Source organism: Notechis scutatus, chromosome 2 (assembly GCF_049901735.1).
Source record: "Notechis scutatus isolate UNSWTSFEM ecotype Mainland chromosome 2, rNotScu1.2, whole genome shotgun sequence".
NCBI classification, from domain to species: domain Eukaryota; kingdom Metazoa; phylum Chordata; class Lepidosauria; order Squamata; family Elapidae; genus Notechis; species Notechis scutatus.
Window position 1 is genome coordinate 192,549,692 of NC_142010.1, and position 27,079 is coordinate 192,576,770.

Below are 27,079 nucleotides of genomic sequence, written 5' to 3' on the forward strand. Positions count from 1 at the left end.
CACAAAAAGCAAGTTTTTACCTTCTATAAAAAGACAGCTTTCTCAATATCCATTTGTTGATTCCATAGAGAAGGAGAGTAAACTTTCCTTTTCAGCACCTCAAAATTGCCGCTTATAATTCTCTTCTGGAAAGTATCATTCAGAAAGCCATAATTTTCAGGATGTTAAATGTGTCTTAAAGTCCTGGGTCAGCCAAGAAAAACTTTCACTTCAAAAACTTTCTCCTCTTCCTCCTGAACATTCTTACCCAGCTGCCGGCTTCTTTGTGGCGGCCATTGCAGACCGCCGCTGCACCGTCTTGAGAAAAGGGGGTTTTGCCGGCTGGGGAGGGGGTCTGCAACACCCCCAAACCCCTCTCCAGATCCCCCCTATCTTCAGCCGCCCCTGCAGGGCAGCCTTAACCTCCAAACCCGTCCGGATCGGAGGCACCAAAACGGCTAGCGCCGCAGGGATCGCGCAGTATTGCGAATCCATGCCGCTAGCGAAGCCGACAAACCGGAAGTCCTGAAAACTTAAAATCAATCCTTATAAACATTTTTTCAAATGGATTATTCACTATAAACATAATTTTATGGAAGTACTAGGTTTAATATACATACTAGAAACGTTTGGCCATGTCTATGTCATTCTGTTTCAGTTTCTGTTTCAAAGTAGCTTTAACATTTTAGTGTGCTCAGATATAAAAATAAAACCATGCTGCTTCTTTCATAAAGCAAATATGGGCATCATAGATTACATCTAACGTATTTTTGTGCTGAATTAAATGCATCCTTAAAAATAAATTTAATTTTAAAATATTTGAACAGATAAATATTGGGAGCAGTTAAGTTCTAAGATTTAATTTAAATTCTGAGGTTTATCTGGATATTATTTTCAGTGTGCTTTTATTATGACCCGTGATTCCAGTTTCACTCGCTACATGAGAAAATCCAATAGTTTTGACTGATTGCAATAAGGGCCATAATTTTATATGCTTTCTTCTAAAATCCTCAACATTCGTCCCCACAAGTACAAGAAGTCTGTGTTGTTGAAGAGAAGCAAGAACTTAGCAACAATTCTGTATTTCTGTTAATATTATATTTGTTTCTCTCTTTAGAAAAAGACTTTTGGGAATTATGTAACAAATGTAATATGATGAGACCAAAGCGTTCCCACCACTGCAGTAGATGTGGGCATTGTGTTAGGAGAATGGATCATCACTGTCCATGGTAAGAGGACTCTAGTATGTCATCTAATTTCATCTTCTTTAAACTTCTAATTTAATTACAGTGACTCAGTAAGCTTTTTCTAATAATTAAAGGTAAAGGTTCCCCTCGCACATATGTGCTAGTCGTTTCCGGGTCTAGGGGGCGGTGATCATCTCCGTTACAAAGATGAAGAGCCAGTGCTGTCCGAAGACGTCTCCGTGGTCATGTGACCAGTATGACTAAACACCGAAGGAGCACAGAACCCTGTTACCTTCCCCACCAAAGTGGTCCCCATGTTTCTACTTCCATTTTAACATGCTTTCGAACTGCTACGTTGGCAGAAGATGGGACAAGTAACGGGAGCTCACTAATAATTCTAATAATTGCATACTTCTTAATTCTACAGCATGATAATGTTTTGGAATCAAAATGATATTAAATTGAAACACAGGTAGCCAGTCCCCTTCTTACAGCAGTTCACTTAGTGGCAGTTCGAAGTTACAATGGCACTGAAAAAAGTGACTTATTACCATTTTTCACACTTACGATGTTGCAGCATCCCCATAGTCACGTGATTTATATTTGGATGCTTGACAACTGACTCATGAAGGTTGCAATGTCCCGGGGTCATGTGATCACCTTTTACACCATTCTGGCAAGCAAAGTCAATGGGGAAGCCAGATTTACTTAACAACAATGTTACTAATTTAATAAGTGGCTCACTTAACAAATGTGGCAAAAAAGTCGTAGAATGGGGCAAAACTCACTTAATAAATTTCTCACTTAGCAACATAAATTTTGGGCTCAATTGTCGTCGTACGTTGAGGATTACCTGTACTAATTTTGTTTTTAAAAACGAAATATAAATGTCGCACTATAAGACCAAGGAACGTTGTTCCTGTTTCAAAAATAGTTCAGAAGTAAAAGAATTCTTAGCCTTAAAATGTAACATTGGGACTTCTGAGAAGGAAATGGGGAAGTGACTGAAGTTGCGACAGTGCTGAAAAAAGTGATTTACAATCAGTCCTGACACTTATGACTGTCCCAGCATCCCCATGGCTGTGTTCAGAATTTGGGTGCTTGGCAACTAGCATGTATTTACAATGGTTGCATGATCCTGGGATCATGCAATCAACATTTACAAACTTCCCTTCCAACAGGCAATCTCAGTTGGGGAAGCTGGATTCGTTTAACAACTGTGATTTGCTTAAAAGTCCTGGCAAAAAAGATCGGAAAATCAGGCATGATTTATTTAATGACCGCATTGCTTAGCAGTAGAAGTTCCAATTGTGGCTGTAAGTCGAGGACTACTGGCATATGTTATACATCTGGCTAGTGTCCTGTCCGTGTGTGAGAGAGTTGAGGGCTGTTTGGAAACTGAAACAGTATTTGCTGTGTGAGCAACAAGGAGACAGCAAGGAGCCTGTTCTGTACTAAAGCTGCTTGGTGCTGTGAAACTAAAACTGAGACTGAAACTCCTCTCCTCTGCTTGTGTTTTGCATTTGGAACAGATTTATTTTCAGGTGGGGAGGGGGAGTAGAACTCTTTAGCATCAGAGCACGTTAATAATAATATAGGAAATACTAATGCTCTGATGATCATTTTGAAAAATCCTTTCTTAGTGAGCACCTAGAAGCCAAGAGGAACATATGTGCCAAATTTCAAGTTTGTAGGCTTTACGGTTCTGGAGATTTTGTGATGATGCATGAGTGGTATTTTGCTTCTCTATATATAGATAATCATCCTCTGACCATATTACAAGAAAGATTTTCATGCAAGAACAAAAAGATGCAACTTTATAAAAATTCCCTATGTAGCTTTACCATTGTGAAAGGTTATAGCTGGTGAAACTGGACTGCTACAAATTTAGTTGATGAAGGGAAGGGAAGGGAAGGAGGAGAAATGTAAAGGAAAGGAAAGGTAAATGCTTTTCTACTGCCCCAATTCTTTCAGCCACTATGAGAAACATGCTTCCCCCATTAGAGGCTGCTAGGTTTTTGACACACCTGTTTTAGTGTTGAATGTTATGAACCTTTGACATTCCTATCTCTGTGTTTCCCCTGTTTTCTGCAGGATTAATAATTGTGTTGGTGAAGATAATCATTGGCTGTTTTTGCAGTTGTGCTTCTACACACAACTCCTGAGTTTTTATACACTCCTACTTGATTTCTGCCACTATTACTACTTTGAACCACTAAGAAAAGTTAATGCGGTAAGAAAATCGCCTGCTTGTCAGAATAAGATAAAAAGTGTGTGTTAATGTATTTTGGTAATTGAAATACTTGCTTTTGGAGCAGGGAATCCACTATCTTACTCTCACAAATTGAACACTACTACTGCACTCCCAAATCTGGTGGACCTTTGGGAGGACAGGAGAATTATAGGCAGGGACTGTCAAATTATAGCCTTTAAACCACACCCTGCTTGCCATCTGTATAAAACAAGAATGGATGGGTGGTAGGTGGCAAATTGCCAGGTCTGAATCTCAGCTGAACTTCCAGATTGGGTTCCTTGGCCTGCAGATCTTCCAACAGCATCCAGAGAGGTGAGGGAGCATCTGACCCTTTACAAAAATAATCCCCTGCTGACCCCCCCTGGAAAGATTGCACTAAGGTGATAGAAGGAAATGGGGAGAGGGAACAGGCCAAGAGAGAGAAAAATGAGTGAGTGGACAAGAAAGGATGCCTTGGGAGAGCTGTAAGAGAAGAAGGGATGCAGTGAAAGGGTAGAAGAAAGAAGAAAATAAACTTTTTTTTAGCTTCATAAATATTAGGTAGTTTAACAACTGCCTCATTTAAGCAACTGTTTGCGGTTATGACAGTGATGAAAAAGTAACTTTGCAATCTGACCTGGCATTCATGAGCTTTACAGGTCTGTGAAGCAAAGCTGATCATACAATCGTGATGTCTCGTTTAGTGACCACTTTGCTTAATGACCAATTGATGCCACTAAACAAGGTCAGCTGTAATGTCAGCTAAATTTGGGGATGATTATGAATGTATGGAGTTGAGATCTTGATGTTCTGCATAACCGCCTTATCCCATTCTTTACTCTGTCCTTTGGCAATAAGGAATAGGAATAGTCGGGGTGGGATACGACAGGGTTAACTGCCGGTTTGGGATTTACGAGCTTCCCTGCACGCTGTGAGCGCGCCTGTAAATCGTCATTAGCACACTGCGTGCTGAGAAGCAGCCTTTGAAACAGCCCTCATTTCTTGTTTTTTTAACTGCAGCTGTGCCTCGTTCGGCAGCTGAAGTTGAAAAAACAGGAAATAAAGGTCAGGTAAGAGCCCAGGTGGGCAGATGGGCAAAAACATCAGCAGACATAGAACCAGTTCTATGTCTGCTGCTCTTCAGAGCTACCAGTTCTACAGAGGTGGACAGAACCGGTAGAAACCCTGGAAATAGTGGAAATAGTGAGGAAAACCTGTTTCGTCAAGACAAAAATTCAGTATAGTCAATATTTCATCTTATACAGTGTCAACTGCAGCAATTAATGTCTTGTCATATTTCATTCTTTCTCATTCTCTTTACACTATGTTGGGGGGGGGTCAAACTCAAGGCCCACGGGGTGCTTAGACCTGGCCCATGGGGTCACCCTGGAAACAGCAAAGGACCAGCCCACAGTACCTCTGCCAATAAAAACAGCTCAGGAGGGCTGCATGCGGCCCTCCCGAGCTCTGCTTTCACTGGCAGAGGGCTGCAGGAGGCCGTTGCACCCGAAAACGGAGCCCAGGATGGCCGTGTGTGGCTCTCATGAGCTCTGTTTTGACTGGCAGAGTGCTAGCAAGACAAACTACTAGCAAAAGTGGCATTTGATCACATGAGTGACATCAAACACCACCCTGATGCAGCCCTCAGTGAAATCGAGTTTGACACCCCTGCACTAAGTGGTCTGAAGCATTATTATTTTCCTGATTGATTACAGGACTAGTTCAGCTTTTGTATAATGCATCATAGCCACCACATCTCTATCATGCAATTGTCATAATTCTGTTCAATAGGCTGCATTGCAGATAGAATCATATTATCGATTACTTTTTCCCCCAGACTTTAAAATCTAAGTAAAAGTAATATCTACTAGGTGGTGACCCAGAAGTTTGTTTGTGACAAACTTCAGTAAGATCCAACCCGTAAAAATATTTAATGTTTTAATGTATAAATATTAAAAATGAACTTCAATATGTCCACATTACATTCAATAGCTTGTAAAAGCTTTTCTTTTACTTATGAACTAACAGATATTAGCTTAGTAGAATTGACTATAATTTGCACATTCTGCTGGAATGACTGCAGCATAGAAGTATTTGATAAAGGAGTAAAATCATACACATTTCATTGCAAAGTCTGCAGATACTGCAGTTGTTTGTCCAGTAGGAGGAGTAATTTTATAAGATGTCTCTAGAAAGGAATTGTGTACAATGTACAGATTTCTTGGTAATTATCAGAAGTCATTGCAAATGTCAAAATTTCATAAGCTGTCATAGGGAAACACAAGAGTTGTTGCAAGACTTAGTTTTTGCAATAGTTTTTGCTGAATTTGTATTTTTAAAGTGTATCAGTCGTCACTGTGTAGGATAGGATCAGGGTATGCATTGCTGATTCCTGTAGTAAACAATCTACAGTGGTACAAATATAAGTAGCAAAAAAAAAAAAAAGAGTGAGGGAACAAGCCACAATTGGCCAAAGAACATGCAGTTTTGAATTTTGGAGTACACTTTTGCATTTCCTGTTTATCAGAATAACAACATTAAACTGTTATATTTTCTTTTACAGGATGTCTTTGTGTTTAGACATGAGCTTGCCCTAACAAGAATATCAACATTCATGGGTTTAATTACGTTAGTTGGAATTACTGGACTCTTTTATACCCAGCTAATTGGTGTATTTAATGTAAGTGTTTAATTCCTTTGATATATTTTTATGCATATATTTATGCAATGCTGAAAATATATAATCTGTTGTTGTTCTTCAGCTGTTCAGTTATTTGCATCACTTTGTGACCCAAAGCTTATCAATTTGCCAGAGGGGAAATTGCAGAGGGGAAGCAGGCAGATTTGAAGACTTAGAACAAATGCTTATAAAAATTTTTAAAAAGAAAAAGATTGCTGAAGCTAGTTGGAAGGCCATATCTCTGAGCTCATACTGCGTAGCATTAAAAATCTCCCTTTGTTTGCAGCTATCATACTTTTCTTGATATAGGCACCAAAAGAAAAACTGGGGGATTTTTGTAAATACACGTTTGAAGATTTCATCTGTTAGTACCTTGGTCCCAAATCGGTTGGATGTTAAAGGACCAAAACAGAGTTGGAAATCAAATAACAGCCATTTTGTTGGCAATAATATGTTCATAGTGCTGAGTTCCAGCTATCAGTCTCAGAACTTTTATTATCACTTGACTGAAGTTTCTGGACCATTTTCAGAGGCAGCCCTGCATTAATAGTAATTCAAATGAATTCCTATAATAATACATTCCCAGAGGATGTATTATTGAAGCAGGCTCATCCCCATCTAATTAAGATTGTGGCTGGCATGGAAGCTTATGCTAGAAGAAGCCATACTAATCTATAGGGGCATTTGTGCTCCTAATGATAATTATGGATCATGAGCACTTTTAAATTAAGAGCCCATTCTTTGAAGAAGGTGTGTTTCCTTGCAGGACAGGATGGACCAGCTCAATTCAGAATTAACTACCTAGTAATACTGTCTTGTCATAATTTAGTTTCAATTTATCAGCATTTCTCTCGTCCATTATATGTGACAAAGAACTAGTGTAGAACATCCAGTGCTTTTTAGGAGTTTGATGCAGAGGATAAATACTTGGTGATGATGAAGGCATAATCTTAAGTCCCTAGACCAGAAGATAACAGATTTGGTGTCCATTAACCTGTGTGCATCCTCTCTCCAAATAAAACTTTTTCTCTATGTTCTGATACAGTTCCCTTTCTCTTTGTCCAGTCACAATGTGAGTGTGATCTAGAAGTATTCCAGCTATCTTTGTCAAACCAAACTGGTGTATCCAAAACTGGACTGTTTCTAGAAGTAGTGCCTGGGATTCTGGCCTAACTTCTGGCCCTAACACTTTTGTACTTCTGGCAGCAGTTCCTGAAATATCTCCAACCAGTTCTTGAAATGCCACCCAAGTAACTTAATCAGGATTAAGGCTGTTTTGTCTAGTCCAATATTTTGTTTTCACCCAAGGTAGAATGGCTGATTTGGGTTTCTTTTAGGGGAGCCACCATACTAGATCATGGCCCTGAGGCTGATCTCCAGGTAGCCAAAGCACTGCATCTTTTTCAATCTTTTTCTAGTTAATCTGTACCCATAGAGGTGCCCCCACTGAGTTTTAAGTGAAATGATTGGGGAATCATTGATGTAGAATCTAAGGATAGACATTTGGGTTGAAAATTTAGTTGAGTAAAGTAATTTAACTCAAAGGTCATATAATACTGGTAATACAACCAAAAGATCAATTAGCAGATTAAATATCAGGGTAGTCAAACTAATACCAGTACCGATACCAGTATTTGTAATACCAATACCAGTAATTTTATTTCATAAACACCACTATTTATTGATCTTATATCTTTGTGTTTGCTTGAAGTTTTAACTATTATGCCGTATCTATTGAGATTCCTTAATCTCTATAACCATTTTGAGTCCTAATAAAGAACTATTTGTTTTTGACCTGTGATAGCTCCAAACCTATGAAGTTCTCTTTAAAATGAAATGTGTTACCTAATAGAGAGAATTATAATTGGCTATCTAATGATTGTCTAGTTCAGGGGTTGTTGAAAAAAACAGAAGAATCTACAATATGTAATCTGAATTTCATGTCCTGATTTTTTCCTTTTCAAATCTTGTTTGAAACTGGCCAGAACCAGTGGATGGAAGATGAAAGTATCTACAGCACTCATGATTGTTATGATTGAGCAATGTTTCAAATTCAAAGGGGCGTAGGACTTTGGAATAAACTATGCAGACATCGTCTCCTTAAATGAACTTGGTCCTTCCCAGGACCATACAGCTACCCTTTGCAACTGCAAAGATTTCTGAGAAAGACATTTTGGTTGAAGACGTTGCTTACAGTGCTTTATATGCACATAGAAGCCTTAGAGCAGGGGTGTCAAACTCGTGGCCCGCGGGCCAGATGCATCACGCACTGGCCAAGTCCCCCTCCGGTTTAACAAACGGGAAAAGTCGCAATACGTCACATGACAACAACATGACGCCTTGAGTTTGACACCCATGCCTTAGAAGATAAAAGAAGTTTAGCAAAGAGGAGAAATCACTTTGTTGTTCTAGATGCGCTTTTAAAGAAGGAACAAAGGGGGTTTGGACTATCTGATCCATCCCTCTTACTGATAAGGTGACTCTGGGCAGATAACAAACAGTGTAAAGATAATTATAGAAACAGTTACAATTGCACTACATGAAAACTAGAACCAAGGAGACAAATGGCATGGGATGAGATCTTCTTCTTACCCTGTCAATCACTTCCAATGGTGAATGTCCCTCTCAGAGCCATAAGCCAACCAGCAAAATCAGGTTTTGATACCCCTTCCAGAAGGCCAGAATGGTGGCAGCAGTTCTGGTTTTGGGTGGTAGAATGTTCCATAGGTCTGGGGTCACAGTGGAAAATGTTCTTCTTGACCCCACCAGCTGGAATTCCTTGGCCCACAAAGTCTGCGGCTGAAGTAGCCTTATGGCTAAATACCACCTACCATTAGCCTGAATCCAAAGTTTAAAAGTGCTGCATTCCTGATTTCTTTAGGTGTATTAGAAAGAAACTTAAAGGCTTTTAACTTTTTAAAGCATTAACTAAAAGAAGGGCTCCTCTTTCTTCTTTGCCTCCATAATTTTTTGCTTTAAAAAAACCCATTTTTCACTGGGTGTTTGCCAGTGAGAAGATACTGTATATTTTAATGGAAAAAAATAATGTGCTTCATTGCTATATGCAAGGAGTCTTTTTTTTTTTTTTTTTTGCTATTTCTAGTTTATGTTAAAAGACTTACATGGAAGGGAAAATATGTTTTGGAGGGTTTAGATAGGGGTGTCTTAGGTTTCATCACGGTGGCGTCATGTGACGTATTGGGACTTTCCCCCCCTTCACTAAACCATGGGCATGGCCAGCGTGTGACACATCCGGCCCGTGGGCTGCGAGTTTGACAGCTTTGGTTTAGATATATTTGAAAGGAATCAGACTTTCCCTGTTAAACGCACATCTGTAACTTGTAGGAAGCTGTTCTCACCTTGTTTATAAAACAGTAATCATTTTCACACCATGACACTACTTGTGATCCCTAGTTGTGATCTGAACTTGGTTCCGGCAGTGTATACGTGTATATTTCCTAAGATTGGTGTTGGAATTGTTAACCTCCTGTGACCTATATTGTATGTATGCAGTCTCTTGTTGAAGGAGTGGCAGATTATTTCTCAATTGTCATAGCAGTGAGAAATTTGAAATAAGTTCATTTGCTTTTGGTTGCACATGACTTAAAGAGCTGTTAATGCAATGATAATTTCCTGGTATACTTATTTCCACAATTCCTGTCCAAATCTTACCAGCATGGTTCTAATCAGCTGCTGAATTAATTCTAATCACTTAGCTGCTGAATTTTTTTAAAAATACAAATCAGTATTTTTAACTTTGTATTGTTCGTTCATGCACTTTTCAGAGCTTCAATTCTCTGAAGTCAACAATAATAAATTAATCTGAAGTCAATGAAAATTTAGCATGATAAACATATATTTAATATATTGTGCAATCAATTATGGTTTTATACAACATACATATTTAGTTAAAATGAATAAAATATTTAGTATTTTTCCTTTCCTTTTTATTTTCTGGTAATTTTGGAGGCAGAAACATTTTGAGTCGATTTTTTTAAAACTAAATTTTACATTAGATTTTTATTTGGTCAGCCACTTATCTGGAGTGTTTTCTATAAATGAAAAATCCAGGTTATCAGTAACTGCTGAAAATAACAGGATAATCGCTTAAGCAGTGATTCTCTGATGTCATTGTGGGAGGTTAGTAAAAGAGGATTATCCATGACCCAGATAAAATAATTAGAAATCACTTGGACACTTACAAATGAATGATTTACTGTACTAATCTCATTTCCAAAGTTAGAAAAGATCTGTCTCTCAATATAATACTGCCAGATGTTTTTAGTTGAAATGCATCTTTTGAAGAGACTAATCTGAAGCCTAATTTTGAGGATTATCTTTGATTATTTTTATTTAAAATCTTAAAACAGGATCTGTTTTTATTTTCCATATGTTATTGTAAATGATTAACAGAGTTAACAGTTTTTTTTAAAAGAATGATAGTCTGGAGCTCATTGTATTTCAGATATAGATTGTGATATCTGTTTTAGTGTTGTTTTGAGGTTCCTTCAAGTTAGTCTTTTGGAATTTTTGAATGGTTCAACCAAAGCAAATTGATTACTTTACACATTTTTTATTAAAATAATGGTGAATTGTACAAGTGTTCTATCCAATGCTATACTTTCAATGAAGAAGAGTAGATTTGCATATGGGGCATTTGCAGGTTCTGTGGTTATGAATGAATCCAATCTCACTCTTATCCTTGGAAAAAGGAAAATAATATTTTATTACTTGACACCAGCCATTTTACAGCTGAATTTCGACAAGGCAAATTTGAAGTATGGGCTGGGGAGGGGTTGCATTTGCAGCCCACAGGTGGCCAATCTCTGAATGGTTACAATTATATGTAATTTGTACTGTGATTACACTCTGGCTATAATTTTTTAGATATCTTAAAAATAAATACAATTCATGCTCTATGAGGCTATCAGCGAACCTCATTCATGCTCTATTAATCTTCTAAGAACAAGGTAGAGGAGGCTTCTGGGAGGCGAACTATTTTAGCCTTCATGTCTAAATAGGCTTCCAGGAAACTATTTTGTCACTGCATGGTAGCAGCATGTTTCCCTCCGGTTTAGGGAGAGAAGGATTGGACAGATCTCAAGTGATTTGGGAGGAGCCCCAGAGGTCTTCCATTTCCATTTCCCCTCTTAAACTCAACCTCTCTAGGCCCAAATTGGGCTGAATAAGTGAGCTTTCCAGCTGATAAGGAGCAAACTAGCCTAGGCCAATAAAACATCCCCCCCTGTACCAGGAGTTCTACAGTTTTCTCATATTGGAAAATTTAGTCTACCCTTGCACCTTGAATTGGTTGATTGATTATTTTTATCTGCTGCAATTGAGAGACTCATCAAGTGATAGTCATGACATTAAAAAGCCATTGTACAGTTCGTTAAGTAAGCAATCAAAAAAAGCCGTAAGTATAGAATAGCCATCATAGAAATAAAGGAAAGACAAAGGGGGGTCATTTAAGAATGAAAGACCTCTTAATTCAGGGCTGTCAAACTCCTGGCCTGTGGACCGGATGCATCACGCTCTGGCTATGCCCACGCTCAGTTTAGCAAAGGGGGGTGGAGTCCTGATACGTCACAAGACGCCACCGTGACAACATGAGTTTGACACCCCTGTCTTAATTCTATTTCATCTAATTTTCTGAAGCCTAATAAAGTAGGAACTGATTGAATTTCAAAGGGCAAATAATTCCCTAAAATTGGCTCTGCAACAGAAAGACATTGTTGGGACCTCATCCTCCTTTCCTACAGCTTCTCCTGCACATGAGATGTGTTAAAATTGGTCAGGGAAGCAGATCCTAGAAGGATATTTCTGCCTGTGTGTGTTATAAATTGGAAACTGTTGGTAACATTTTCAGATGTCTTATTAATTTTTTTTTTACCAGCAGATACTACAGATGTTTAGCACTCTTTGTTATTTCATATAAGCTATTTTTATGAGTTATTTAAGATGCCACTGAGCTATGGGGCCTCCAGCTGTGATCTCCTCAGATGTACTGAGCTAAGTAGGGTCATTCCCGGTCAGTAGCTAGATGTACAGCTATGGGAGAAAGCTTAAACACTACCGGAAATGTTGGCAATTCAGAAAGCGAAACATTTCTTCTGAAGTGTTATTGAATTAATCAATGCCCCGATAAGGCCTGCTGTTGCTTCCCGAGGTCAGGTCAGGTCAGGGTGGCAAATGTATGTATTTTCCCCTTTTTACAAGAACAGTTTTTACATCTAGATCTAGTCTGAAGGCAATTTTGCAATAATGTTGTTTTCTTACTATGTAAATGAATTTTTGTACAATTCTGAAGAATTGTAGTGTTTCCTAAAATTCTTATTTTTTTAATTGATTCACTTTATGTCATGTTCTGCGTATAGGTTATGTCATACATCTCAAAAAATATTCTTTTCTTAAATATCTAGACAACTTTGGCATGAGCAGATTTTTATTATTATTACTACTACTACCGGTACTACTACTACTATTATTATTACTATTACTATTACTATTATTTTGAGAATTTTTCCTTGCCATTCATACTTTTCATATTCATTCTAGAATTTTCACAATCCAGTATAGCTTTTGTATTTTGATGTTTGTGAGATGTTCTCTGGGGGAATTTGGATGTTAAATATTTGATATTAAAAACTTTGACTTCAACGTAGATATCTTCAAGATATTTATGTTTCTTATACAGAAATTAGAATGTGTCTGTGTTTGAACTGTAAGCCTAATAAAAGATGCCTTGTGATTACGTTTCTTGTAATTATGTGAACATAACCGAGCAGTTTACTTGGCATTTTGAGAGAAGTGCTTTGCCATTTCCTTAATCTGAGGCGTGCATGTCTTTTAATTTGCTAGTCTAGATTATAATCATACTAGTTCCCATTCAAATACAAAGTAATCCTATCCTGCTTAATTTCCAAGTTAAGTCAACCAGATGGCCATGGTTAACTTTTGTAAAAAATCCAGATAATGAAAATTCTTGAAATAGGAAACAGAGGATACAACCTTGGTATTAATACTATATAAATATAGTTATAACACTCTGTATAAATGAATATTTATACTGAAATAGAGTTAAAGAATATTTGCACTGTCTGCTTAAATTTTGTTTCTTTAAATACCTGCACATAAACGTGAAAATAAAGTAAGAATGGTAAAATGTAAGTTTATTCATATTCAGCCTTTTTTGGATTTTTTTTACTTTGACATTTTTTGCATTGTTTTTAATTTATTTTGCTTTTTGCCTTCAGGTTATTTGAATTTAAAGTATTATTTGAAAGAAATCTAATACAGTAACTTTGGTGACTTTGTATGCCAAACCTCTACCAAATCCCAGTTCAAAATGAATGTCAGATTTCCTTCTGCTTGGTAGGATATTTTGAATGAACCTTGACTTGGGAGAGGTCATCTGACAGCCCAGTCATTCCCTAAGATCCAAAGACAAATGTCTCATTTCCTTGATGTGGCTGTATTGCTCAAGTTGAGGGTGCTGAACTGCATTCTTTCATTTTGGAGAGATTTTTTTAAAGTTAATTTAATTGTCCAGTTTAAATAGTTCAATGAAGACAGGATGAGGCTAAAAGGGTTTGCTCTTATTTCAGTTTGACCAAGGTCTGAGTGACAACCCCACAAAAGGCCTACATACTATACTACTATGCAATTTGGTTTTTAAAAAAATATGGAATTGCTTTTTAATTCAAAGTTTAAATTAAGGATATGCTTTAATTTCAGAAAATACCTAAATTATTTCAGTCAGCAGCTCACTATTCTTAATATAATATTTAGTAAGTGGCACACTAGTTTGATCAAGTATAACAAATGAAAGAAATTGTTTTGGCTACAGCTCTAAAGATCCCTTATATTCAGACATTTGAAACACCGCATTTCATCATCTGACCAAGTAAGAAACACTGAAAGAAGAAAGCATCGGTATTTCTCTTGGGTAATAACATTACAGTGAAACTCTAGAAAGTTTGTTATCTATATATTTTTTGTCTGTATGTGCATAGAGAAATACACATAGAGAAATAGAATACCTCATTCTCAGAGATATGTCAAAAAAATTGTTTTGTTTTTGTAAGCATTCTACATACGTGCTACTTGTATATATTTTTGAAAAATAATGTTTTTTGTATTTTCATGATAGGAAGAAATATTTAAGATGGTGTTTTTTTCCCCTTAAAATAGGACATTACAAGTATAGAAAAACTGGCCAACTGTTGTGAAGAAATGTGAGTATCATTTTGTTTTTTTACAGTCTTTATAGAGCTTGGCAATAAAGTGCATGTGTGAGAAACACTTCGGGCATTAATGAAAGCTTAGCTTACCTTTTTCAGAATGATTCACACAGTGCTATAATTTAAAAAAAGTTCTATCTGATATGATCAAAACAATGCTTTCAAAGCATGGTCCAAAAAAGGGGATTTGTTTTGTTTTGCTCTCTTTTGTTGGCAAACAGTGTTGATTAGGAGGAACATCTTAGTTCTGTAAGTGCAAATGCAGTTTGGGTTTCTTAAAGTCTCAGCTGCTGCTGAACTGAAAGAAAAGCTTTGCTTAATGGCGGCTCAAATGTAATTCATCAGAGTCAAGTAATGGATCCCCAGCCAACCTGTATTGTTCTAGTTGACTGAAGTGCACCATGGGAGTGCTGTCTTTCACTAATAATGCTGTCGTCTGTAGATCGAGACCTCGAAAGCCATGGCAGCAGACCTTCTCAGAAGTTTTTGGCACTCGCTGGAAGATCCTGTGGTTTATTCCTTTCAGGCAAAGGCGACCACTGCGCATTCCCTACCACTTTGCCAATCACGTCTAAACAGATGGATGGTAGGCACAGATGGGTTCTCCATGCTGGATGTGTGTTGCAGGTTTTGTGATAATAGAACTATGGCGCTCCTAAAGTCAATTAAAATCTACCCACCAATCTTAGACGTCACAACGTGCCCCAGGCTTTATTTTAATAATGAAGATCTTTATTCTGCTTAGGGATTAAGGCACACTTCTCTATTTATGTTTAAAGTGTACTTACATTCAGATTAGCATTGCAGAGAAATCACTGCAGGTTCATAATAAAAACAATGATTGATGTACAAATATTACTTTTCTTTTGATACTGGATAATTGATTTTGCTAGAAATGCTGTCATTTACACAGATCAACAGGTTTGGAAGGATCTTGACTTCTTATTCTTTTTTTTTTTTTTAATCAGTCATACTAGCTGGATTATAAGAAAATCTCTGTTTTCCTATTCATCAGTTTTAATGCCTCCAATGCCTTTTTATTTATGATGCATGATATTAAAATGCAGCTTATCTCTAGAGAAGACTGGCATTTTAACAGTGGATTTTTAAAAGGAAGAATGATGTTTGTTCCTCATGTTTTAAAAAAATTGTTATGTAAAAACAAGACATAAAATCCATTGCTGTTTTGAAAGAAAAATAGGTTATAAAATGTGCAATTTTCTCTTCTTTGTACCTGCAATAATTAGCCTTAAGTGCTAGATGTGTCTTAGAAGTATATACAGAGTTCAAAAAACAAAGCTTATGCCATGATCCAGCCAAAGTTAAGCACCTTTTAAATCCTACTTATATTAGTGATACATTTAGTATTATTTTCATTCACTCCCCAAAGAACAGACAAGCTGCTGTGTGGCAAATGGAATACTGGCAGATACGTTTTTCTGGGTTTAAGCTGCAGTCCTACACACTTACCTATAGGTGATTTATTTTGAAAAGATATGCATAGGATTCTACTAAGTGCCTAATTTTGGTGCGATTGTGCCTACAAAATATATCAACATTTACAATATCATATCTACTGAAAACATATACAATACTGTGTTGTTTCTATGTACTATGTTTCTTGTTTTGTACTGTCACCACTAGAAGTATTTAAAATTTTAAATTTCATGTGTTCATAGATCAGGTAATATATGTTGGAGATATTTTAACAATAGTATTTATACACTAAATATGGATGTTACATTTAGCATTATCTACTCTGTATTACATTCTAAATAGATGATATGAAGGGAAGCAGGCATGCCTGTAAAGCGACATTATGATTGGTAAAAAATGGTAATTTGAGTTGTAGATAAATCAGACTTTTGGCTATTTTTAAGTAGTAAAATTTTAGGAAGATCATTCTTTTAAAAGGAATGTTTGGTGATCCGAGGCTTATATAGAAACAAAATTAGTGATCTAGTTTTGAAAACTCTAAAAACCATCAATTTATGCAGTTAAGAAGTATGGGGTTATTTATGGAAGTGGCGTTGAATTTCTGGATAAAGGGCAGGATATTCTTCTAATAAATAAATAAATAAATAGACCTAACTGTGGGAGGACATGTTGGCTCAAATCCAGGCTTACAACAGGCATGCTGTACCTATGTGCATTGTTGAGAATGGATTTTTTCATTCACTTGGCCTTATCCTATCCTTCTCCACTTATGCTTGCCAAATAAGTCAAGAAGTGAAAGATAACTTCAGTCTTTGCATCTGTACTGTACTTTCGAGCCTTCATGCTTAAAAGAGCTGCAAGCCAACCATATCTAACTGTAAGGCCCATGGTTACAGGTAGTCCTCAACTTACGACCACATTTGAGCTCAAAATTTATGTTGCCAAGTGAGAAATTTGCTAAGGGACTTTTGCCCCATTTTACGACTTTTCTTGGCACATTTGTTAAGTGAATCACTGCAGCTATTAAGTTAGCCATGCGGTTGTTAAGTGAATCTGGCTTCCCCATTGACTTGGCTTGTCAGAAGGTTGCAAAAGGGAATCACTTGACGCTGGACCCTGGCAACAGTCATAAATATGAACCAGTTGCCAAGCATTCAAATGTGAAATAAATGAGCATGGGGAGGCTGCAGCAGTCATAAGTGTGAAAAAGGATCATGTCACTTTTTTCAGTACTATTGTAAGTACAAACTGTCGCTAAATGAATTATTGTAAGTCAAGGACTACCTGTATTTGGGGGGAAGATACATACTGGCTAGTGAGGCAGCCCCAGGAACAGATGCAGCTTCTTTTGAGTTGCTAGGGAGTGCGTGCAGGTATGCTTCAAATCACCTTTTCCCTACAGATCTGGACTGGTGTACAGTTGTGTTTTAGAGCATCAGTATCAGTTTAGGAGTAAGGGCACACAGAATAAATACTGATGACAGATTTTACTTCAGTTGATATACAAAAACAACAAATTACGCTAAACCATTTCTGACAGATGTTTACACTGATTATACATGCATCTGTTAATAAAACATGCTGTTCACTTGTTTCGAAGAGCTTTCATATTCTCTTTCCTTATGTCTACTTTCCATTCATTCTGATCGGAGATTATCCTGTCTTCTAACACTTTTTCATAAAAGATAACTATGTCATCTTTCGGAAATTGGCTAAGTTTTATTTCTTTCATTTTTCTTTTCTGTCATGGGCATTTTCTTCTGAAGATCCATTCTTGACAGCTCCCAAAATGGTTTGTTCCACACTCAGAGCCTCTCTTACCATGCCTCTATCCCCTTCAAACTTTCATCATAAACAATCAAGTCAATCAGGCTTTTAAATTTATGTGTTTGCCATATGAACAAATGAAAAAAATACAACTTTTTCTAAGCAGATACTTACCAGATATTCACCATTCTCATTCGTGTTGGGTGTCTAAATAGTCCAGCTCTTTTCTATATTTTCTTCTACTTCATTCAAATGACCTAGTAGACCAATGTTTTTCCCTGGATTGCATTCATTCATTCATTATATTTCACATTTTTCATAAATCTCCTTCCTGCTTCTTCCACCATTTACATACATTGGAGCATAAATGGGCAACTATCACCAATTTACAGATTCATACTTTTGTATGCACCCATAAACAATCAAATAATACCAGTTCATATTTTCTGACATATATTTTGGTCCATTCATTATTGGAACTACGTCTTTATTTTTATTTTTATTTAACACATTATTTAACTCAACAATTATAAACCTCCGACATTCCCATCTATTACCTCTTCAGTGTTTCACAGACATACAACATATTTATTTTCCTTTCTTACATTTCACTTGTTACTCCATGCATTTGGGCCTTTATTTCTTTAATGCTCCACATTATGCTCTTCATCTTCTATTTGTCAAGATTGTTCCCCGATGGGCCTAATAGGTAAGAACCCTTTGTGGTCCATCTTAGCTTCGCTTAGCTATTCTTTCACCTATCACCTTTTAGTAAGAGAAGGTGAAGACCAAGGGTCTTCAAACTTGGCAAGTTTAAGATTTGTGGAATTCAACTCCCAGAATTCCTGAGCTAACATTACTGGAGGAGGAATTCTGGAAGTTGAAGCCCACAAGTCTTAAAGCTGTCTAGTTTGAAGACCCCTGGTATAGACTATCTTATTAGCTGTAGTGTACCTATGCCACATGCAGCATTTCCTGCTTATGGAGAGTACAGTACCGGTCATTACCAGCATGACCTAAGCCCAACCAAAGTATTGTCAATGTATTCTGTGCAAGTTTCAATCTCTAATATAGAAACTTCCTTGGAACCAAGTTGTCAGATAGGAGTCATATATTATGTAGTGAGACATAGTGAGGATGTTATTAACTATAATAGCTGTGAAATATGTTTATTACTAAATAATTCACAGATGGAACATGAATTTCACCATTAATCTGACACCCATCTCTTCTTATAAATACTGTGCGTGTTGGCAATTTTTATTACATTACTGGTATAATTATTTTGATGAAACTATTACAGCTAGTTTGGTCTAGGCAACCAGTTTTGTCAGGAGATTGTGAGTTCTAGTCCTGCCTTAGGCACAAAAGCTGCCTGAGTGAACTTGGGCCAATCTCTCTCATCTCATGGGTTGTTACAGGGAGAATACAGTAGGACGAGGAAGGAATATTAGGTATGTTCCTTGAATTATTTATAAAAATAATTGGGAAATAAATAAATACCACTGTATGTTTTGCATAAACTTTGCAGTAGCCCTTGGTAATTCCACCTTGAGAACTTTGGCACATAATAGGATATTGACCAAGCTTAAATAATTTACAGATAGATCCTTTCAAATTCATTCCAAAATAAGATGACTGCGTTGTCCCCCAGATGTCTTAAAAGTCACTCAGATATCTGGATCCATTTACAGGTTTTTGGTTTAATGACTCTTGAATGCATTCTTTTATGAACTGTTTCTGCAACACCAATAAATTTTAAATCAGAAAAGCTAGTCTCTGGAGAATGTTTATTGGTAAAATTTATCTCAAAATTAAAATTGAGAATAGAGAAAGCATTGAAAGCTAAGCTTATATTAAACAGACTATTAGTACTCTCTCATACATTCCATACTGTATTGCTGTTTTAAATGTGGCAAAAAGTGTTATGAATATGTCTTTTCCAAAATCTAAAATTAATGCTATCTAGAATATGCTTACATAAAGCTTTGTCCCATATTGTTTGTATAGTACTTGAGATATCTACCCTTATTTTGTTCCTGAAGTGCCCTCTCTTGGTTGATTTGTGCAATTTCATTACCATTAAGAAAAGTAGGTAGTTGTATGCTTTATTTTTTTATACACGGACAATGAATTTATAGGAGAAAAGAGTCATTAGATCATGTTGCGTGAGCGATGCAGCAAGATTATACACCAGATTCTTTCCATGAAGGAAAAGAAAAGATAATACAATCAGATTCTGTACTTCTCTTGATCTGCCAGTTAATAATGTTAGCTGCTTGACTGGTCAGTGCTCATATTAAAATGGATCATAAAAAATAATTATGTTCCTGTCTGCAAAAAAAAATCCACAAACCAAGGTGTGTCAGGGAAATAGATTTTTGTGCCTGTTATGGATAAAAAGTTCGGTAAAATGTTTTCATTCTAAACATTCTCCATATTCTTTGAAATATTGACTGTCATATAATATTTTTGGTTTAAAGAGAGTGTCAAGAATATTGCCTTTTTTTAATATCGATAGTCCTGTGGATTTTCATAAACATTAAAACTCAGATTTAGGAAAATGTTTTCCTGTGTATATAAAAGATAATGTTAGGATAATAAATTGAGAGATTAGTTGGGACTAAATATGTTTTAATATGAGTAGAAGCTGCTTAATTTTCTTTCTTATTTTGCATCTGTTATGTTTGTTCATAATCTCTTGATTTTGGTGCATGGATTTAAACAAGTGTTCAGAGTACATATTGTTCACAAAATGATAAGTATTATATGATGCAAATGATACATTTGGATATGTATTTTGCATCTAAATTATTTACAGATATTTTAGACCGCATTATTTGTTAGTTATATATTTTAGCATCTTTATTTAGGATCCCATCAAAATAGTTTAGAATAATTAGCAATGGTTTTGTTTTCTAAGGACCTTGTAACTGCAATTCATCTCTTCATAAAAAGTTCTTCACCAGTGTTCTTATATTGATATAGCTATCAATATCTAATGTATATACAGTATGTTAGAATCTCCATTGTCCAGAACTGTTGTTAAAAATTGCAATCTTCATTCACTGTTGCCCTTTAGAAAGATGAATTATAATTCTGCCTCTTATGTGCTAAGTGGAGTATATTACCAAGAGGTCAGTGAATAATCCACAATAAAAGAATGCTTGGGGGCTTTTTAATAACAACTGAATAATTATGAAGGCAAATTAATAGGCTGATGGCAAAGTTCCCAGTGATCAGAGTAATAGGTTGGGTTTTATTGACTGATGGGGATTTTAAGGACTAGCATACCATTGTCCTTCACCAATCCCAGGTATATGGCTTGCAATGGGGATCCAACCATTCCAATCTTTAATGGGGCCCACAGCCCACCTTAGCTGAACTTTCTGTGCATTCTGACAGCCATCTGTGTAGCACAAGTGACTTGCTCAGTTAGCCTACAGCCGCTTCTGCCTGAATTCCATTGTGCTTTGGAATTGGCTTTATGTGAAGCCTCCGTACTGTGCCATCTGCAAAGCTTCTTGGGATAAGTAGTTCCATTGCAATCCATCCTCTGATTTTTTCCCCCTGAGATTTCAGTGACAAAAAGTATCTGTTGAGCTACAATATTATTAAAGTAAAATATAGGAAAAAATGGCTTTGACTGAAATGGCAAGAAGTTTGGACTTAAAATTCACACTGTTGTTATACGGCTGTTGTTTTTCTTAAATTGTGGGACCTATTTGTAAATAAAAGAATCCTATTCTAACCTTGAAGGTTTAATGCTTTGTGCCAAATGTGATCCTTATAAATAAAAGTTACTTGTTTATGGACATATTTTCAAATTTGTTCCCACCATTTAATAGACACCTTCCTACTAAGATTAAGAATTTTGCAAATTGACTTTGATCAAAACAATTAACCATTTATTTTTATCAACTCTGGAGCTTTGTATTAGGATAATTGTACAAACAGGATTTTTGTTTTGTATCACCTGAGTTTACAGTGCAATTCTTGCATGTCTGGTTCATTACAGGAATACATTTAGAACTTCTGAGTGACTTGATGCTGTGGCTATCAAAGGTCAACTTAGCAATGTTCTAATATCTAGGATATCCTGATTGTGTCCTACCTCTGCATAGGGGTAGTATAACTTTACAAAGTCTTTATAGTTACCATCAATTATGCTGATAGGATTTGAATTCCATTAGTAAACAACTTGGAGCTCCTTTCCTTAATAATGTCTTCAATCTGGTTTGGGCTGTTCAAAAGCCAAATTATCAATTTTATGGGGAACTAATATTGACCATCTAATGATGACATATTTAATGAACATGCAATTTGATGTTGCATACTGTGCCACCAGAAAATTTTTATCATTAGGTTGCTAGCCCATTTAAACAGCTTCCATCCAGGAGCTCTGGAGCAGAGTTTTTCAAACTGTATTTTATGGAAAGTTAATGAATTCCATGGGAGACTTTTAAAAACCCTCACTTGTATAAGGCCAATTTTCTACTACTAGAAACTTGCCTCAATTCCTGTTGCCTAAGCCTAGCGGGGGGAGGTAATGATATTGGGAGTGAAAAGGTGATGCAATTGTGCACCTATTTCTCACAATAATTAGAAGTGAAAAATAAGGGCTCTAAACAGGATGCTTTATTTGCGTTGTACTCCTGACTTTTGCCTTAGTTCCTGACCACTTGTAACAGTAAAGCAAGAATAGTGTCCTTCAGCCTGACAAAATTAAATGTTTAGGAATTTCCTGAAATGTCATAGTTTAAAGAAAATGTGGGTAGCAACAATTAAGATGATGAATGATTATTTTCAAAATCAGTCTTTTAAAAATCTGGTAAGAATAATTATATATTAAAACATAAAAATTAAAATCCATCCCCACCAGAACTTTCAACTGGCATATGCTGCATCCGTGGAAGTATGTACAGTAGCAACTTTTCACTGTTAAATGACTATGACAATCTGTTCTGATCCAAGCTTCGTGCAAATCAAATAAACACAAAGTGTATTTATAAAAACAAACCTTTTTAATGCGTCTCTGTGAATTCTGTTCATTCACAGCAAAGAGTCATTAAAACTAATCGTCCCAGATAAGAGCAAGCCCTTTCAGGGTTGTGAAAGGCTGCCAAGAACACAAGATTAATTGCAGGGAAATATCTAAAACCAAAAGTCTCCGAAAACAAACCAGAATAGACAGGACTTCCACAAGAACTTGGAGTTGAAAGAACTTCTTTACTTCCTGCAAAGAACCCAACCCCTGAGGGCTGGCTTTTATCCCTTATGGGAGGGGCCATCACCTTACTCCCAAGTCACCCGTGCTGCTGCAGCTGCTTTTTCCTTCGAGCAGCCCTGCATGCACAGGCTCCTCGGGGTCCTCTGCATCACTGTTGCCAGACTCCACAAACTCCGAAGGCAGTACCCTACTCTCCAATTGTCCTGGCCCCATCTCTGCATCACATGCAGGCCCCTCATCCGAGTCCTTGCTCTCAGAGACCTCAGCCATCCGCACCTGTTGCCGGCGAACCACAACAGCAATTTGTGATATCTGTCCCTTGAGTTCTAGGAGCTTTTAGATCTAGATACATTTCAGAAGACACATTTTCCTGTATGATCTCTGCAAGTCGATTGTAATCTACAAAATAAATTGCTTTTTATAATAGTCATTTACTTAACAGTCATTCATTCATTCACTTAATAGTCATTCATTTATTAGTGAATAGTCATTCACTAATAAATGCATGGGCTGTTGTTTTTTTAAAGAAAAGTTTCCTAAAACATGAAATAGAGTAGTTTTACCAAAAAGAAAACAGATAACGGTAGAAAATTGCCTAAAAATACTGAGGTAAGGATATCCTTCTAATCATAACTCAGGTGTAGCTCCCTGGTATTTATTTTTAAACAATCCCATGGATTTCCATTTAATAATTACACCATTATTTGAAGTATCTTTTTTTATTCTAAAAAAGCATAATGGTTGTAGCCTGAATGCTATGATAACTATTGTTCTATGATGACACATAAAAGGATAAAGTTTTGTAATGGAAATTTATTTATTTTTTACTCCACATCTAACTCCTCTACTATTTGATTCACACCTGTTGTATCTAGACTATTTCTAAAATCATCAAAACTGTTTACATTCAGCATTCATTGCTGCTTTCATTTAACTGTTGGACTATTGGGTGAAGATATGATTGGGGGAAAGGAATTTGTGGATAATATCAGATTATAAGGTTACTATTATTATTGTACAGTAATATCCTGAACAAAAAATGTGTTTACTTTGTAGATCTTATTTTTGTACTTATACTGGTGATTATATTTGGGTTACATTTATTTTATTTTTTTAAAAATGTGGATGATTTAATTTACTTCTGTTAAAAATGTTCTGTACTGTATTTTTTTGGAAATCTTATTTATAAATAAACTATTGTGCACTTGTATTCCCTATAAGAGGTATAATGCTGCTTACAAAATGTGTACATTTGAACAGTTTTCTAATATTTGAATTCAAATCCTAAATTCCTTACAGAATACCATCTGTAGTAAACATGTTTCACATTGGTTTTTAAATTAAGAAGCCCTCTAAACATAGTTGTAGTTATGAAATAAATCATTAGAACAATGTATTTTGTCATTTCTGTTTTTCATTATTGTTATAATTTTATTGGATGTGATGCATATTTTAATATATGACTAACCAGTTTTGGGAACAAATACTAAAATAGAAGAGTCTTTGCTGTGATCCAACAAGGCTCATATATATTTGTTACTATATGTGGTATATTATTATCAAGCGTGATGGCTAATAGCACAAGTTTGCATAAGAAATGTGCACATCACATTCAGTAATGAAAAGTGCTTCCTGTATGGAAAAGATTAAGTCAAAATATCTTTATCTCTATTAACGGACATATTTTGAGCCTTGGTAAGCCTTGCTGGCGCAGTGCTTAGAGTGCAGTACTTCAAGCTACTTCTCCTGCCTGCCAGCTGCCTGCAGTTTGGCAGTTCAAATCCCACCAGGTTCAAGATTGACTCAGCCTTCCATCCTTCCGAAGTCAGTAAAATGAGGATCCAAAATTGTTGGGTGCAATATGCTGACTCTGTAAACCATTTAGAGGGGGCTATAAAGCACTATGAAGCAGTATATAAGTCTAAATGCTCTTGCTGTATTTTAGTTTTTACTATTTTTAGGTATTAAAGAAGTCTGGATATATTCACTGTTCCCATTTGTCTTTCTGAACCACATTTATGATCATCTTACCCTTCTTTTCATGAACAGTAGTTAACAGAATTGGGAGGCTGAAAATTACATTTTGAGGAGTTGCCTGATACCACATATGAGCAAATGCATCACAACAGCATGGTAGGTTAGCCAGTTACTTATATGAATGGCAATTATATGAGCGTTCAAGGACCAATGTGAAGAAAATTGGAACCTGTGGGTATCCAGCTGAGTAAACAGGCTTGAGAAGAGATAGACGACACGTTGGTTTGAATTAAATACAACAAAGTAAATTTTAAAACAAACAGTTTTGATGATAATAGAAGCAATACGTTTTCTGAGTTCTTTTGTTCAGCTTTATTTCTCTAAACAACTCCTTTGCTAAAAATTGGTCTGTAATTGGATGTGACCTTGGGTTCAAACCACACGTAGAGTTGTATGTTAGGAGATAATACAAAGTCCCAGAGGCAACTACTTAATATCCTTTGATCTTTAGATTTTTGAAATGAAAAGAAGTATTTGCTTTAATTATCTGTGCATTCAGCCATATACCCACGGAGAAGAATCATGTCAATTTAATACCTTTGGCATGACAGCCTATGAAACTTTCTGTTTTAGAAACATAGAACTTGGCATATAATGAATAGAAGCACTCCCCTTTTAATTTGAGTAGCAATCACATAATATTGTAGAATGCTGTGCCAATAAGGTAAAATGTTTCATTTATTCCAGCTCATGTTTAATTTATTTTTTTCTATGGACTTGAGTAAATACATTTAGAATTGTGTGGAAAATTTCCAATTCTATATATACTGGGATTAAATTGCTAGCATCAATAATTTGTTCTTGCGTAGAACTCGGTCTGTTAATGGGAATCCCTCTCAAGGAATCTTATGTATGGTTTTTGAAATGAACATAAGTTGTTTTTTAATATTTGTTTTTAATAACTTCTTGAATCAAGTGTTGTAAAAATCATTCTACAGACTGACATACATCCATAGTACTGTAATACTGCTTGCAAAAAACTACATAGAACTTTTAGGTATTTATAAAGAAGAATTCATGAAAACCATTAGGGCATTTTTATTGATTTGTTAGTTGCATGCTTTGGATTCACACCAACTCAGTATGCAACAGTAATACAACAAAGAAGTAAAATTTCCAATCTGTTTCATTGAAGTCAAAATACACCAGTTGTTGTGTCGCTGCATTATATCAGAGAAATGTAAGTTAAGTCTTGATCCAAGTTTATTACCTCTGAAATTACTTATGAGAAATTTGTTCACAATAGACCTTATAGGAGGACAGGCATGCTTGTCTGTGGTAGCAGCCCATCGTGGACAATGACACTGCATTTCCTCAGGTCATGTATGGGAGGCCCATATCTGCATACAGATAACACTCAATCTGATTTTCACAAGCAGCAAAAAATAACAGGGACCTTTTATTTAATGGGACCTTAAACAAACCTACTTTGCCACCACATCTATTCCAACAGCATCATCACAGGTCCCAATACATACATTAAATGATGACATGGCATTGCCAGCAATATCCCTCTGAAGTTTGTGTACTGTAGGGTAGAAGATATAAACTTTGTGCAAACATGAATACAGTAATGGACACAAGTTTGAAGTTAAGACAACTTTGACCCAAGGAATTAAAGACAAAAGTAATATCTGAACATTTCAACCTTCTAAATAATAACTTGAGTACAACTATTGTAGATTTTTAAAATGACGATTTTGGGAAAGTAAGCTTTTATCAGCACCATTGACTGGGAAACTGTTGAACTTGCATACATCAGGTTTCAGGCTCTCTCAAAAGGTCTCAGCAACCACAATGGGGTAGGAACACATTACAATTGCTAATTGTGAAGTGTTTTAATTTGATTTACATGTAATCTGCATAAATAAACTGCTATCCTTTGCCACCTTACACCAATTTAAAGCCTACATCAATCCAACTACGCTGCATTGAGGATGTGAGCTGCAGCTATGAAAGCTTACATCTTTTATTTTAATAAAATTGGTTAGATTGGTTAGTCACCAAACTTGATATTTAGTAAACAATAAATCCCTTTGAGCTGCATAAATCTTGAACTTGCTGTATATTTAAAGAGAACTCATGAACACATAAGAAATTGGAGGCCATTTTTTAAAAATAAAAATGATAAACCTAATTAATGGAAATAAGATTACAGAGGATTGCATTGTAAATTAGAAACTGGTTTTATTGTTCAAAGAAGTTTAAAAGAACTTTAGACTATCAACTAATTATTACCGCCACATTTTTCAATTTGCTTCTATTGGTAACATTCTGTTTGGCATC

At 36.1% G+C, this 27,079-nt stretch overlaps 1 protein-coding gene across 4 annotated transcripts in view; it reads left to right on the top strand.

The window, feature by feature from the left end:
- The window catches only part of ZDHHC21 (zDHHC palmitoyltransferase 21), a 31,878-nt gene extending 10,537 nt beyond the window's left edge, over positions 1 to 21,341 (top strand). For all 4 annotated transcript variants that reach the window (XM_026676133.2, XM_087957669.1, XM_087957668.1 and 1 more), the window contains 5 exons: positions 1,097 to 1,208; positions 3,261 to 3,399; positions 5,963 to 6,079; positions 14,273 to 14,316; positions 14,765 to 21,341. In XM_026676133.2, the coding sequence (XP_026531918.1) occupies positions 1,097 to 1,208; positions 3,261 to 3,399; positions 5,963 to 6,079; positions 14,273 to 14,316; positions 14,765 to 14,897 (545 nt within the window). In that variant the 3' untranslated portion in view covers positions 14,898 to 21,341. The remainder of the gene's footprint in view (positions 1 to 1,096; positions 1,209 to 3,260; positions 3,400 to 5,962; positions 6,080 to 14,272; positions 14,317 to 14,764) is intronic.
- The last annotated feature ends 5,738 nt before the right edge of the window (positions 21,342 to 27,079 follow it).